The following is a 15653-nucleotide window of genomic DNA, read 5'->3' as shown; positions in this document are numbered from 1 at the left end:
AATTACCATCTTAAAGCAATTTAAAGAAAATATAAGCATTAGGGGTATAGAAATTTCTGGAAGTTGGAGCACTACTCTAGTTATTTTGTGTACAGAATCAGCTTGATAATTGTGCTCTTTACCCTACTTATAAGAATAAATTGCTGAAGAGAAAAGAGATAAGAAAGTCTACTTTTCCAATCTGAAGATTTTACTTAATGTATCAAATATAAATTTATAAATGTGCTAGGTTAGTACCTGGAAAACCTGGGGGAAAGAGAAGCTAGATTCACAGAATTTTAGAGTTAAGAAGTAACTTCACGAGTTACCTGTCCAAAACTTACCCAAAGCATAAATCCTCTCTAAAGCATCCCCCAACATATTCATCCAGTCATCAATTGAAAGTATTCAGGGATGCAGAGTTCACTACCACAAAAGGCAGCCCATTCCATTTATAGAGAGTTCTAATTTTTTAGAAGCTCTTCCTTATATTAAGCTGAAATACACTTCCCTGTAATTGTCACCAACTGGTCCCATGGTTCTGCCTCCATTAGCTAGTATTTACTGATTTATTAAAATGAGATCTATATCTCAGTTGAAATAAGAGAAAGAAATAAATCTTTGGTCAAGACAAATCAAAGTACCATTAGAAATACTATCTTATTTTCCATGAGTCTAACTTCAGATTTCTTTAAAAGCTGGATATACTAATACTAAAAGTCATTATCCATCCCAGGACATGAGAAATTCAAGCATTTATACTCTTCACACTTCCCAAATCCAGAAAGCTAGTAAAGAAGGTAGCAAGACACAGAAAAGGAATGTGACATATGCCCTCAGCAAAGATGGGAAGGAAAGAGAAAGGGAAGAAAGAAGACTGGTAGAGAGGGATAGAGAGGGAAGTAGGAGTAGTAAAGGGAGAAATGAAAGAAAGTAAGAAGGTGAGAAGAGGAGGGAGGAGAGCAAAAAAGATGAGGCAGAGAAGAAGAGGAAGAAAGAAGAATGAAAAGAGGAGAGGAAAAGGAACAGAAAGAGAGAAAATAAGAGAAAGGGAAGGGAGTAAGAAGGGCAAGGAGAGAACACAGAGAAGAGAGGGATAGAGAGTAAAAAAAGGAAAAAGGAAAAGGGGGAGGAAAGGAGAAGAGGAGGTAGGAAAGGAAGTACAGAAAGAGAGGCAAGAAGGCTAGAAAGTGGAAAGGAAGGAGATAGGATAAGGATGGTTAGGGAAGATAAGGAGAAAGAGGGAAAGGGGAGGAAAAGACCTGAGCCACAAACGTACATGTAGTGAAGAGGGGCAGAGTACTTAATATTCTCATCCCCACCCCACCCCACCTTCATTCCTTGACTGCACTGGACCCTGTAAGAATCCTGTCAGAGCGGAGCAGCTAGGTGGCGCAGTGAGCAGAGCGCTAGCCCTGAAGTCAGGAGGACCTGAGTTCAAATTGGACCTCAGACGCTTGACACACTTACTTTGCTGTGTGACCTTGGGCAAGTCACTTAATCCCAATTGCCCTGCCTTCCCTCCTCCAAAAAAAAAAAAAAAAAAAGAGAATCCTGTCAGAGAAAATCTTATACCTAAAAAACAGAACTTTTACATCTAGACAGCAAAAAAAAAAAAATATCCACACTCACACATCAATGAGGTCAGGTTTCAATACTGATGGCACAGCAGTTTCAATGTTGTACAATTTTATCTGGGATCCATATAGGGTTACTTTAACCAATCTGTTGGGGAAAAAAGCAGACCAATAGAAATCAATAGTGAAAAAACTAACTACATTACTCTACATTTATCAGAATAACAGGCCTAATAAGATACTAAACATGGCTTTCAGAAGTCAAAATATGACTAAATTTGCTGTTTTGTTGAGTTTAAATGGATAGGAGTAGGCATTTTTGTATGACATAGGGGCATTATAAAACTTTAAATCTCTTTAATAAACTGTCTTCTGTTTAAATGCTGTTTGAAAATGGTTTGTCCTAAAAGAGATACTGAATATTTTAGAAGAGTTTCAATAGTAAGGCTAGATTTCATTTTAATCTTTATGATAGACAAGTTGTAAAAACTGTTGGTTGCTAGGGGGAACACTGCATACAAATTACCAGTAAATACTCTAACAGTAGCTAAATTTCTTTCCAAAGAGGAAAAACTCTTTCTCCTCTGAAGTGGAAAATTATTACCTATTGATTGGGAAGAGACAGCCAGAAGTATTTACCCTGCTGACATGAGATATGCACCTAGCCTTTCCGTTTCTCTTCAGAAAATGACAAAAAAAAAATGACTTTTTTTCCCTCCAGAACTTCTCCCTCTGATAACTAAGGGAGAAAGGTGTTAAGTGGCAAACCAAACAAAAGCCCTGCAGTTTTTATAATAAATTAAGGAAGCAGGAGAAAGAAGCCAAGCATCTATTATTTTTTCTTTGAAGCCATAAAAAGAAAAAAAAAGAGCTATGAATCATAAATTAAGAATTTATGAAAAAGATAGCAAACTGTATGCTGGATTTGTTTAAATTTTTCTCTATGCTGTCACTTTATAAATGTACTTCTTTAATACTTAGATCTGGTATACTCCCACCAACCAAGCAGATTGCAAGCCATCCATGTTTTCTATCAACTGTGGACATCCTCCTATTAATCCTCCCAACATGCTGGAGGCTTACCTCTAGTTATACTGACATCATAGGGATGCCACAGGAGCACTATAAGCTGTCTATTTGTTATTCTTCCCCTTTCACTACATGATTGTCTCACTTCCTTTTAAGATAAAGTCGCTCTCTGACAACATCCTTTATGCCCTTGGAGCACTCTATGCAGACCCCTCCTAGAGATGATGACAACCTACTCATTCCTCAATTATTAACAAACTCCCACCCTCTCTATCCTAGTGATTCTGACTCCCCCCATCCTGCACGGACTACTTATTCCCACCCCCCTTAAGCCAAACCCCCAATGTCTCATACCAAAATTACCCCCCTGTGCTCTTTAAGTAATAAACTTGCTTTCATCTCAAACCTTTTCCTTTCTCACTCTTTCCATTGTCTTGTACTCATTGACAGCTGGCTCTCTCCTGACATCCTTTCCAATACTTTTACTCACAGCCCTAGTCACTGGCCAAGATGTGGGAGTGGGAATATCACTGATTCCACTCCCCTCTTTCTACCATTATCACTTGGTAACCTCTGCTGCTTTGAAATTCACTCAACCTATATTTACCATTCAGTCAAGATTCTAGTAGTTATCTACCAACCTTCAAGACAACTCTTTCCTCAATCAATTCAGTGCCTGGCTCATAATCTTTTTCTCCTCTCTAACTCCTGCCTTCATACTAGGAGTCTTCAATATACTTAATGATAATCCTTCAAATACCTTAACTTCCCAGTTCCTCAATCTACTTCAGTTCTCATGACCTACTTCTCCATTCCACCTCAGCTACATACAGAAATGGGTCATGCCTTTGATCTTGCCATCACTCACAAGTGTTCCAATCCATGCTCATTAAGTCTTGAATTCCCTTATCTGATCACAATCTGTTGTCATTCCTCTCTTATTCTGCCTTATAACCCCTAAAATGTCCTCACCATCAACTAAAATTCCTCCATCCCTACAGTCTCACATCCGAACTATCAGATTTCTGAAAGTGGATGTCCCATAGACATCTCAAACTTGGCATGTCTAAAATTGAACTTATTCACCCCTCCCCAAACTCTCCTCTCTTCCTAACCTCCCTATCACTGTCGAGAGCACCACTATTCTCCGAGGCCCCCAGGCTCACGACCAAGGTGTCATCTTTAACTGCTCTCCGTCTCACCCCCTCATATCCGATCTGTCGCTAAGATCTGTAGATTTTTACTTCAGAACCTCTCTCACACTCTTCTCTCTCTCTCTTCACCTGGTGCAGACCCTCATTAGCTCAGGTCTGGACTTCTGGTGGCTAGTCTTCTGGTCTGCTCTTCTTGCCTCAATTCTCTCTCCCCACTTCAGACTGTCCTCCACCCAACTGTCAAATTGATTTCCCTAAAGCACAGATCTGACCAAGTCATCCCTCTATTCAATTAATTCCAGTGGATCCTTATAACAACCTCTAGGAACAAATATAAAATTCTTAGTCTTCTTAGACCTTCTTTCCTGTCTTCACCCTGCCACGTATTTTGCATTCCAGTGACAATGATCGCCCTGCTGTTCCCTGTATAAAACACCCATCTCTTGACTGATAGTTAGCACTGGCTGCCCCTTAGGTCTAAAATTCTCCCCCTTCTCATCTCCGCCTCCTGATGTCCATGCCTTCCTTCAAGTCCCAGCTAACAACCCACCTTCTAAAACAGGCCTGTACAACCTGCGGCCTACTGGCCACTTAAGCCCTTGGGCTGCTTGTGGCACACAGAAGGATTTCGGGCGGCCCATGAAAATGGAGAGGAAAACATCCTTTGTATGTAAAGGAAATTCTTTGGCATGAGCAGCCCTCGGGCCACAGGTTGTACAGGCCTGTTCTAAAAGAAGTCTTTCCAGATCCTTCTCAGTTCTACCACCTTCCTTCTACTGAGTATTTCCTGAATACATCTTGTTTGCACACTGATGTGTACATGTTGTCTCTCCCATTGAAGTGCAAGCATCTTCAAAGCAAAACTGTTTTTTCCTTTCTCTGTATTCACTGCTTAAGTATAATGCCTGATATATAGTAGGCACTTAAGAAATGCTTACTGACTTGACTATGCCACTTCTCCTGAGTAATCTGTTGGTATAATGTTGTATATTACTTAGTTATACCTACCACATTCCTCCTTACTGCCTTTGGGGTAGCCTACAACTTTAATTCTTCAAAGACTGTAGTATTCCATGAAAGTTATCCATCAGCAATAGAACAGTGATGATAAATAGCTGGGCTATTGAATTAGGGAGCTATTTGGGATCACTAAAGGAACTAGCCAATTTCCAAAAGGAAATCCAGCACTCCCTTTTTTCCCCTACTGTTCAATTTTGGGCCCTGTTAAATTGTACATTGTAGTCAAGACAATGGATCATTTTGCTTTTGCCTGTATGGCTAGCTAGAAGATTCTGAACTTGAATGATTATGGATCTCATTTAGAAAGCTCTGCAATGTTCCCAGGCTTGCTGCAACTACAATGTCATCCATGAACATCCGGAGGGCCTCATAATCTATAGTGAATCTCTAGTTTCATTTGAGCTCTGTGCAAAAAAATCCTCTATGGAAAGAGCAAACACTTATGGTAAGCATATATCGCCTTGTTTTATGCCTCACTTGATGTTAATAATCAGAAAATCACTGAACAAATTTATTCCTGCTACATCTTTCAAGAAATTGTTTATGATTCTGATCCTTTGAAGACGGGTCTTCAAACAGCATTTGTGCCATAGCATCAAATGCATTTTTACAGCTAACAAAAGTACAATGGGATCTTGTATTTCCTATACCTTCTGGTCAACTGTATAACTTCAAAGATGTGGCCTGCCATGGAATATTTTTTTTTAATTTTTTTTAAAAAGCTTGTCTGGTTGCTTTCTTAAAATTCCATGAAGGATACATTGTGTACAGATTATTTCCATAAAGGTTTTGCAGCACTGTGAAAGTACACACGCCAGTGAGTATTCAGGTATTTAAGTTTGTGACACACTTAAAAGAATGTAACTTTTTTCAGTCCTCTTTCAAAATATTCAAGAAGAGATCCCTCAACTCACTCCAAATTTGTCTTCTCCAGAAAAGGCCTTCTATGTATACTTGATCTGATTCAGCTGCACTACCCATTTTTCTCTCTTTAGTAACATTTCTACTCCTTGTGCAGCATTTTAGGAACTATGATAAGGTGCAAATGTGTGGGTTCCACTGTGAGAGGAGAGTTTTAGCTATTCTGACAGATGTTTTCCATTTTTCTTATGTTTATTATCCTTCCAACCTCATCCTTTCTTTTTATTGTAATATGGCTTAGTTGAGTTTCTTGCCAAGGTTTCCATAAACTTGCTTTTCCTTCTACTGCTTCTCATTATTTAATGACATGATGCTCATAATCTTTCACCATCCTCTTCCATAAGATTTTTAAAAATCCATCAGTAAGCATGCCCTAAATACTTACACCTATGTGCCAGTCACTTTGCTAAGTATTGGCGATACAAAGACAAAAATTAAATAGTCCCTTGCCCACAAGGAGCTTACTAAAAGAGAGAAGACATATGCATATATATATATATATATATATATATAACCTATACAGTATAAAAACAAGATAATGGGGAAGAAGAGAGATATTAACAATTGAGAGGATCAGGTGGTATTAGAGCTGAGCTTTGAAGAAAACTAGAGACTTCCAAAGTGGCACAGTTCAGAAGGAAAGACATGCTATTGATGCAACCTAGAACAGCCTGTACCCAGGCCTTAATACCATAGTCCTTGGCACGGAGTAGGTGCTTAATGAATGTTTACTGACTAAATGTTAAAAAGAAGCAAGGGGATGGAAGAACAGCAAGAAGGCTAGTTTGGCTGGACTGGAGAATGCATGAAGGAGAGTAACATAAAGATGGAAAGAGAGGTTGGAGCCATATTATGAAGGACTTTGAAAGTCAAACAGAGGGGTTTATATTTTATTCTAAAGGCAATATGGAACCACTGGAGAATATTGAATATGGGAGTAAAACGATCACATCTTTGCTTTAAGAACATCATTTTGGACTTCCGGGGGTGGAGCCAAGATGGCGGCTGGAAAGCAGGGGATTGTGTGAGCTCCCCACCATGTCCCTCCAAAAACCTATAAAAAATGGCTCTGAACAAATTCTAGAACTGCAGAACACCCACAAAATAGCAGAGGGAAGCAGGGCTCCAGCCCAGAACAGCCTGGATGGTCGCTGGATGAGGTCTATCACGCACGGAGTGGAGGGGAGCAGAGCTCAGACCAGGAGCTGGGCAGGACAGGCCCTAGCACCCTGAATCAGTGAGCTGTGGCAGTTACCAGACTTCTCAACCCACAAACACCAAAGACAACAGAGAAGGTTAGTGGGAAAAGCTGCAGGGGACAGAGTTCACAGTTTGGCCACCGCCCCAGGGGCAGTGGGGGAGGTGCAGCTACGGAACTACAGCTGCAGTTACTTCCGGCCCCAGACCCATGTGGTGGGAGGAATTAAGTGGCTGATCAGAGCAGGAGTGCAAAGCCTGCTGAAGATTTGCGTCAGGTCCAGGTTGGTGGTTCTTGAGGAAGGAGGAGTGCTGGTGTGGCAGAGCTGGCTGTATAGAAATAGCTCTGAAATCAACGGCGCATCCCCTCAAGCATGGAACAAAGTACTCTTTGCTCTACAAGCAGTCATACCCCCATGAAAAACTCAAGGGTCAAGTAAGTTGGCTGGGAACATGGTCAGGCAGCAAAAACACACCCAGATTCAGTCTCAGACTTTGGAATCCTTCTTTGGTGACAAAGAAGACCAAAACAAAGTCCAAGAGCCTATACCAAAAGCCTCCAAGAAAAACATGAACTGGTCTCAGGCCATGGAAGAGCTCAAAAAGGAGTTGGAAAAGCGAGTTAGAGAAGTACAGGATAAATAGGGACGAGAAATGAGAATGATGCAAGAAAACCATGAAAAACAAGTCAATGACTTGCTAAAGGAGACCCCCAAAAAATACTGAAAAAAATATTGAAGAAAACAGCACTTTAAAAAATAGACTAGCTCAAATGTCAAAAGAGCTCCAAAAAGCCAATGAGAAGAAGAATGCCTTGAAAGGCAGAATTAGCCAAATGGAAAAGGAGGTCCAAAAGACCACTGAAGAAAATACTACCTTAAAAATGAGATTGGAGCAAGTGGAAGCTACTGACTTGATGAGAAATCAAGATATTATAAAACAGAACCAAAGGAATGAAAAAACGGAAGACAATGTCAAATATCTCATTGGAAAAACCACTGTCCTAGAAAATAGATCCAGGAGAGATAATTTAAAAATTATTGGACTACCTGAAAGCCATGATCAAAAAAAGAGCCTAGATATCATCTTTCAAGAAATTATCAAGGAGAATTGCCCTGATATTCTAGAGCCAGAGGGTAAAATAGAAATTGAAAGAATCCACAGATCACCTCCTCAAATAGATCCCAAAAAGAAAACTCCTAGGAACATTGTCACCAAATTCCAGAGCTCCCAGGTCAAGGAGAAAATACTGCAAGCAGCCAGAAAGAAACAATTTGAATATTGTGGAAAAACAATCAGGATAACACAGGATCTGACAGCTTCCACATTAAGAGACCGAAGGGCTTGGAATATGATATTCCGGAGGTCAATGGAGCTAGGATTAAAACCAAAAATCACCTACCCAGCAAAACTGAGTATCATGCTCCAAGGCAAAATATAGACTTTCAATAAAATAGAGGATTTTCAAGCTTTCTCAGTGAAAAGACCAGAGCTGAATAGAAAATTTGACTTTCAAACACAAGAATCAAGAGAAGCATGAAAAGGTAAACAAGAAAGAGAAATCATAAGGGACTTACTAAAGTTGAACTGTTTTGTTTACATTCCTACATAGAAAGATGATGTGTATGATACATGAGACCTCAATATCATAGTAGCCGAAAGGAATATGCATATATATGTTTATGTGTGTGTGTGTGTATGTGTGTGTGTATATAGTATATATATATACACACACATATATACATATGTGTGTGTCTAGTATGTATATATGTAGGTATATATGTATATATATATGTGTATACACACACACACACAGGACACAGGGTGAGTTGAATATGAAGGGATGATATCTAAAAAAATAAAATCAATTTAAGGGATAAGAGAGGAATATATTGAGAGAGGGAGAAAGGGAGAGATAGAATGGGGTAAACTATCTCGCATAAAAGTAGCAAGAAAAAGTGGTTCTGTAGGAAGGGAAGAGGGGGCAGATGAGGGGGAATGAGTAAATCTTGCTCTCATCGGATTTGACCTGAGGAGGGAATACCATACATACTCAATTGGGTATCTTACCCCACAGGAAAGAAGGAGGAAGAAGATAAAAAAGGGGGGATGACAGAAGGGAAGGCAGAAGGGGGTAATCAAAACGGTAATCAAAAACAAACATTTTCGAAAAGGGACAGGGTCAAGGGAGAAAATTAAAGGGGGATAGGTTAGGAAGGAGCAAAACATAGTTAATCTTCACAACATGAGTACTGTGGAAGGGTTTTACATAATGATACGCATGTGGCCTATGTTGAATTGCTTGCCTTCTTAGGGAGAGTGGGTGGGGAAGGAAGAGGGGAGAGAATTTGGAACTCAAAGTTTTAAAAACAGGCGTTCAAAAACAACAACAACAAAAAAAAGTTTTTTCATGCAACTAGGAAATAAGATACACAGGCAATGGGGCATAGAAATTTATCTTGCCCTACAAGAGAAGGGAAAGGTGGATGGGAGGGGAGTGGGGTGACAGATGGGAGGGCTGACTGGGGAATGGGGCAACCAGAATATATGCCATCTTGGAGTGGGGGGAGGGTAGAAATGGGGAAAAAATTTGTAATTCAAACTTTTGTTAAAATCAATGCTGAAAACTAAATATATTAAATAAATTTTTAAAAAAACAAAAAAAAACTTTAAAAAAAAGAACATCATTTTGGCAAATGTGTGAAGGATGGACTAGAGAGGAAAGAGAATAGAGGCAGGAAAACAAGTTAGGAGTTTACTGCAATAGCCCAAGTGAAAGGTGAGTGGAAAGGAGGGGACAGGCAGGAGAGATGTTGTGCGGGTATACTTGCAACTATTTGTGAGATGAGGGAAAGTGAAGAATCAGTGAGTCTTCAAAGAGTGATGACTGAGGGTGCAAAGCTGGGTGCCTAAAAGTATTGTATACTTGACAGAAATAAGGAATTCAAACAGAGGAAGATTTTGGAGGAAAGATAATGAGTTCTGTTTTGTACATGTTGAATTTGAAATGCTTATAGAACTGGTTCAAAATATCCAATAGGTATTTCGTACCTACAAAATGAAATTATATATCTTTTAAGTACTATCAATAAATGGGCGGAAAAAAAATAAGATGAGGTATAAGGAGCCAAGAGGAGATTTTATTTGGGATTAGAGACATTTGAACATATTTGCAAGCATCTGTGAAAGAGCCAGTGGAAAAGTATAGCTTGAATGTGGATGTCTATTCTAACAGTCCCTAAGCAGATGAAAGTCAGTGAAAAATATTGGAAATAAAATTGGTTGTAGTTGGAGAATATAATTCCAAAGTTCTGGCTCTTAGAAACAATTCTGTATTGAGACATGGTAAGAACTAAATGTAGCTAAGTCAGTGTGTAATTAAATAGATTAAAGATGGCTAAGGAATCATACAGTCAGCAGAACCCCCAAACAGAGTAGCAAAGAATGGGACACAGTCGGGGAAAAAAATCAACCAGGTATTACAGTCATAGAGAAAGCCGGGAGAATGATGTATAAGTCAGTAGAGCAAGAATGGAGCAACCATAAAATATTCTAGATCCCTCTGTATCAAAAACCCTGGGCAAGGTGGCTAAGATTACAATAAGGACAAAGAAATAATACCTGGTGGAGAGGGAGGGGCAGTTAAAGGAGAGTTAAAGGATCTGGTATGAGAGCAACAGGATATCTCCGCTATGAAAAATACTCTAAAATTTGTAGTGTGGAACGATTAACTACACTTTCTATTAAATAATGACTACAATGATATAAATGGAAAAAAAAAGGATAAAAACAAACAACAAAACAAACCCTGAATGCTGAGTGATTATGATGATTGAGCCTGGCCTCAAAAGGGAGAAAAGAAAATGCCCTTCCCTCTCTTCCTTACAGAGGTAGGAGACTCTAAGTATGAAATCCTGTAGCTATACAGGCAGATGGTATTGATGTGTAAACTAGTTTTGCTCAACTGCTTTTCCTCTTTCTTTCCAATGCTTTAGTACAGGGGGTGGGGAACTGTGGCCTTGAGGTCACATGTGGCCTTCTAGGTCCTTGGGTGTGGCCTTTAGACTGAGTCCAAATTTCACAAAACAAAACTTTTTATTAAGGGGGTATGTTCTGTGAAGTTTGAATTCAGTCAAAGGGCCTGACTTGAGGACCTAGAGGGACACATGTGGCCTTGATGCCTCAGGTTCCCCACCCCTGTTTATACAAAGATAGCTCTCTGGGTAGGTGAGGGGTGAGAGATGGATTTGGAAATGAAGGTGATGTAAAAACAAAAGATATTACTTGGCAAACAACAACAGAAGCAGCAGCAGCAACAATAACTGACCACCATCAATCCATGTTTTCAAAAGACGACATTTTTGTACAACGAGAAGCAAAACAAAATGCTTTCACTTGGTTTCTAGTAGGGGTTAATATCATCCTCAAGTTTTTATAGAAAAGGTTTCTCAAGAGAATGACAAAACAACCAAGAGATGACTTACACTGTGACCTGTCGCTTACCTCTCCACGACCGTAAGTGCATCATTGAATCTGGCAGCAAACACATCTCCAATAAAATATTCAGCTAATCGGCCAACAGCCTGCAGGAGAGAGCTCAAGTCTCTCAAAGAACAGTGCAACCGCCGGCAATCATTCTCTGCTGTGATGTTCAACCTGTGACCTGAAACATATCATTTTTGTCAGTTTCACAGAAAAATAAAATGCCTTAAGTTACTTCTAAAAAAAATAATAATAATACTTAGAAGACAGCGAAAGCAATTCTCAAAACAAAAAATCTCAGTTAACTTGAATATGAACACATGTAACATGCTGATCAAAACTGAGGTCAACCTGGTAAAAAAAAAATTTTGTCAGTAGATGCAGGATCTAGATCTTGGAGACCTAGATATCTAGTCCCCGACTTTAGAAATGAAGAAACTCAGAACCCAAGAGTTAAAGTGATTTACCCAAGGGCACACAGATAGTAGGAGAGAGGCAGGCGAAGAAATTAAATTAATGTTTATGAAGTAACAAACATTCCCATTTATTTTAAGAACTACTCAAACAAATTCTATGCCCAAGCAGTAAAAGGGCTCAAAATCCAAATTAAATAGCTTTCCTACAACCGGAAATCTTTGATTTCATCTAATCATCAGAACTAGTAAAGAGGAGAAACGCATATGACAACCTGCTTCTTCCGGTGTGTAGTATAAACCATTTTTCCCCTAATAGAACTGTATTAACATCCCTCTAACAAGCTTCTGCTGCTAAGTAGAAAATGTTACCTTGTCTCCCTCTGCTGGATGTTAACAGCCAAGCATATATAGCACCATCCACCAATAGCTGGTGGGAATAAGAGGGAGTATAATCAGGGTTTAACAACATTTGTGTCAAGTCTAAGTGTGCAAACATTCTGAGAGTAAGAGCACTATGGTCGACGTTCAAGGACTGACAAGGTTTTTAGCTGCTGCATGAGAGGTAGTTTGGGTCTCACCCTAAAGCCATAGCAGAAACCTGACAAGTCCCTGCCAGTGAGTCACAATGCAACCACCAGCCTAAGTCTAACAGGGGGAGAAAAGTAAAAGGGCTGCAGGACGCAGAGTGAGAGGAATACAACTGTGGTGCCTGCAGAGAGAAGGGAATGAGCAGTGAAGAAAAGATGCTCAATGTCAATCCTGAAAATGCCTACAATCCCATAAATAAGAGAACCTTCTCAAAGAGGGTCCCCCCTAAAAATATCTCCACTACACTGTCTGAAATTCCATCAGAGATTCACTTGAATAATTAATATGTTCTTAAAATTCACTTATAACCAACATCCAATCAGAAATGTATTTGATCAGTTTTCTCTTAAAATTCAAATGCTTCCCAAGAATTAAGGGAAGTAGACTATTAGTTTAATTCTTATTTTAGTAAGAATTAATAAGAAAATATTCTTATTAAATCAGCTCCTACCTGAGACTTGCTCATTGAAGGAATGGAAACATAAAAGGGAGGAGAAATATGAACACATCATTGGCAGACGCAACCACAGTGAGCAGCTTTGTGCAGCTAAGTGGGATAAGGGTCCTGGGCACTTAGAAGGAAAATGGAATCAAGTAAGAGAGAAAGGTAGAAGAGAAGTAGGAAAGGGTCAGAGAATAACTTGAACTACACAATTTAGACGAGCGCTAAATAACCACAATCCCTCTCTACTTGTCCCACAGACCAGGAGAAAAGCCACTCTTCCCTTTTGAAAACAGGGCCTCCTGTGGAAATGAAATCCAACTTCCCTTCTCTTCCTTTCCCTTCCCTTTCTGAAAGGTTTGGAGGCAAGAATAGAGGGAGCAGCATAGGAGAAGATGGAGCTTCACTTCCTGGTTGTGAGAGGTCTGGGTTTGCAGGTATTTTACTGTATGCTTAGTCATATTGCTTCCATGAGATAGGCCTAATTTCCAAAAAATAGCACAATTGGACAATTTTTAAATGTTAAAAGTGTTTTCAGGCTGACAGCTATATTTCAGGCTGTCCAGCACCTCTAAAGTTTCAAAGCAAGTTTAAAAATTATTCTTTTACAAACTAGCAAAAACTTCCAAAGTCTGTAAAATAGTTTAAATAGATAAGCTGACAGTGTACTTCCCAGTACAGAAAAAGACTACAATAAACTGTTCAACGTGATTTACTCAGACATTTAAATATAGCAGGGTATAATATACTCCTTCCTTTCTTCACAATTTCCCTTCCCTATTTCTTACCTGTTCTGTCCTCTATTTCTACTTTGAAAAAAAAATCATTTCTATATCATAGTGAGATAATTTGTTAATCAAAGTGCCTATTTACAACACTGTTACTTCTTGTGGAAATTTTGTTTCATTTAAAATTGAATGTACCTGGGAACAATTTTTTAAAAAGCTTTTACACTCCTGAAATAAATTTTCCAAATTGAGCTTCCTGAAGCACCATTGTGATCATGTCAATTTCCTGCTCAAAATTCTCCAACATCTGCCTACTAAACAAAGTCCAAACTCTTCAACCCAGTATTCAAAACTTTCACAGTACCTCCCACTATTCACCTACATGTGCTTTACAAGGCCAACCAAACTACACTGCTTACTCTTCCACAAACATGCCCCATTTCCAGACAGAGGGAACAACTCGATTCAACATTCATTAAATATCTACATTGTAAAAGACGAACTGTACTAGTGCCCCAATGTATTTTTCTTATGATACTGATAATTCTATCTGATACTATCATTACTTGTGTGCTTATCTCACCCAGTCCTTACAAGCTTTTTAAGGACTGGCTGTGTCTTCTTCATCTTGGTTATACTCAAATCTCCTAAGCATAGAAATCTGTACACAATAAGGACTCAAGTATTTTTTTAATTAAGCAGCTTAAAAAAACAGTGTTTGACTGGGGATAGCAGTAATAAGATTTAGATTGACAGAAAGAAAAGCATTCTCTTTTTTTATATGAGTGCTTAGCCACCACATTGTCAACAGCAGACATTCAAAGGTTCACTGAATAAATTCACGAAATCACAGGCAAGGAAAATTACATAAAGGTACAACCCAGGCTCTGTAATGACTGATAAAGTTAGAAAAGAGTGGGGCAACTAGGTGGCACAGTGAGTAGAGCACAACCCTGGAGTCAGGAGGACCTGAGTTCAAATCCAGCCTCAGACACCTGACACATTTACTAGCTGTGTGACCTTGGGCAAGTCACTTAACCCCAACTGCTCTGCCTTCTCTCCTCCAAAAAAACAAAAAAAAGTTAGAAAAGGGTGTTTACTGGCTTGGGGGTTCTGTTATTGCTCACTACATATGAGGAAAAGATAGATGAGCTGAAACTGCAGCTGGTTTTTTAATGTTTACAATGCTGAGAAAGTGATTTATGAGTAATACAAAAACTGAATTTATAAAGTCAGGGCAACTTAAAGTTCCACTGGCATAAAAAAATTATTACCATAAAATAGGCCTTGCACCTAATGAACTGAGGAAAATCACAACACATCTCACACACACACACACACACACACACACGGTTTATGCTTCATAAGAGTAATTTATAGTTCTACTCACATATTTCCTAGACCTGGCTGAGAGAATTCCCACCACCCTCCCCCTCCCCCCACCCAAAAAAGAAAAGAAAAACATGAACATTTTAGAGTGAGATCTCCTTCATGTAAGAGTACTGTAACACAGAGGGTCAAAGGGGCAGACTGTCATGGTGACTGAAAGCACAGATTTAGGAAACCAAATCATCTTGAAGCAGCCATCAAATGGGAGTAACAGCTGGAAAAAGACACTGGTGAACTATTTGGCCTGAGTTAATGCTACATCTCATTCATTTCAACACTTAATTAGTATACAAAGAAGGGGAATATTACAAGCATGTTCCATTATGGAATACAGACTTTTGGTAATTCAAATGGCTAAAATCCAATCACATGTGCCCTAATAGTTGAAACGAAGCAACCAAAAGAAACCAAGACCAGAAATAACACATACCACAGATGAGAAAAATACAGCATAAAACCCTTCTTGGCTAATTGGCAAAACTCCTTCCTAGAAAGCATCTCCTATTCCCCTTGTGGGATCAAGATGCCCACATGAGACTAGAGGAGAATACAAAGTGTGTTATGGTCAAATACAAACTAGACAGGAGCCAGGCCAAAAAGGAATTTGAAATTAACCTTACAAAAAACTCACAAGTCAATTCTAAGTTTGCTGATAAAAGAAAGCCATCTATAATAGGAACACTTAATGATCACCGCACGGATGTACTCAATGATGAAAATGGAACAAATGG

The 15653-nt window shown here is 39.1% G+C and overlaps 1 protein-coding gene across 2 annotated transcripts in view; it reads right to left on the bottom strand.

Moving 5' to 3' along the window:
- Nucleotides 1–15653, bottom strand: part of XPO6 (exportin 6) — a 127026-nt gene that overhangs the window by 17312 nt on the left and 94061 nt on the right. For both annotated transcript variants that reach the window (XM_036737805.1, XM_036737806.1), the window contains 2 exons: nucleotides 11381–11540; nucleotides 1612–1704 (listed from right to left, as the gene is read on the bottom strand). In XM_036737805.1, coding sequence (XP_036593700.1) covers nucleotides 1612–1704; nucleotides 11381–11540 — 253 coding nt within the window. The remainder of the gene's footprint in view (nucleotides 1–1611; nucleotides 1705–11380; nucleotides 11541–15653) is intronic.

The sequence above is a fragment of the Trichosurus vulpecula genome, chromosome 9 (assembly GCF_011100635.1).
Source record: "Trichosurus vulpecula isolate mTriVul1 chromosome 9, mTriVul1.pri, whole genome shotgun sequence".
Classification (NCBI taxonomy): Eukaryota; Metazoa; Chordata; class Mammalia; order Diprotodontia; family Phalangeridae; genus Trichosurus; species Trichosurus vulpecula.
The sequence above is the reverse complement of the archived record's forward strand: the minus strand, read 5'-3'. Positions and strand labels throughout refer to the sequence as shown.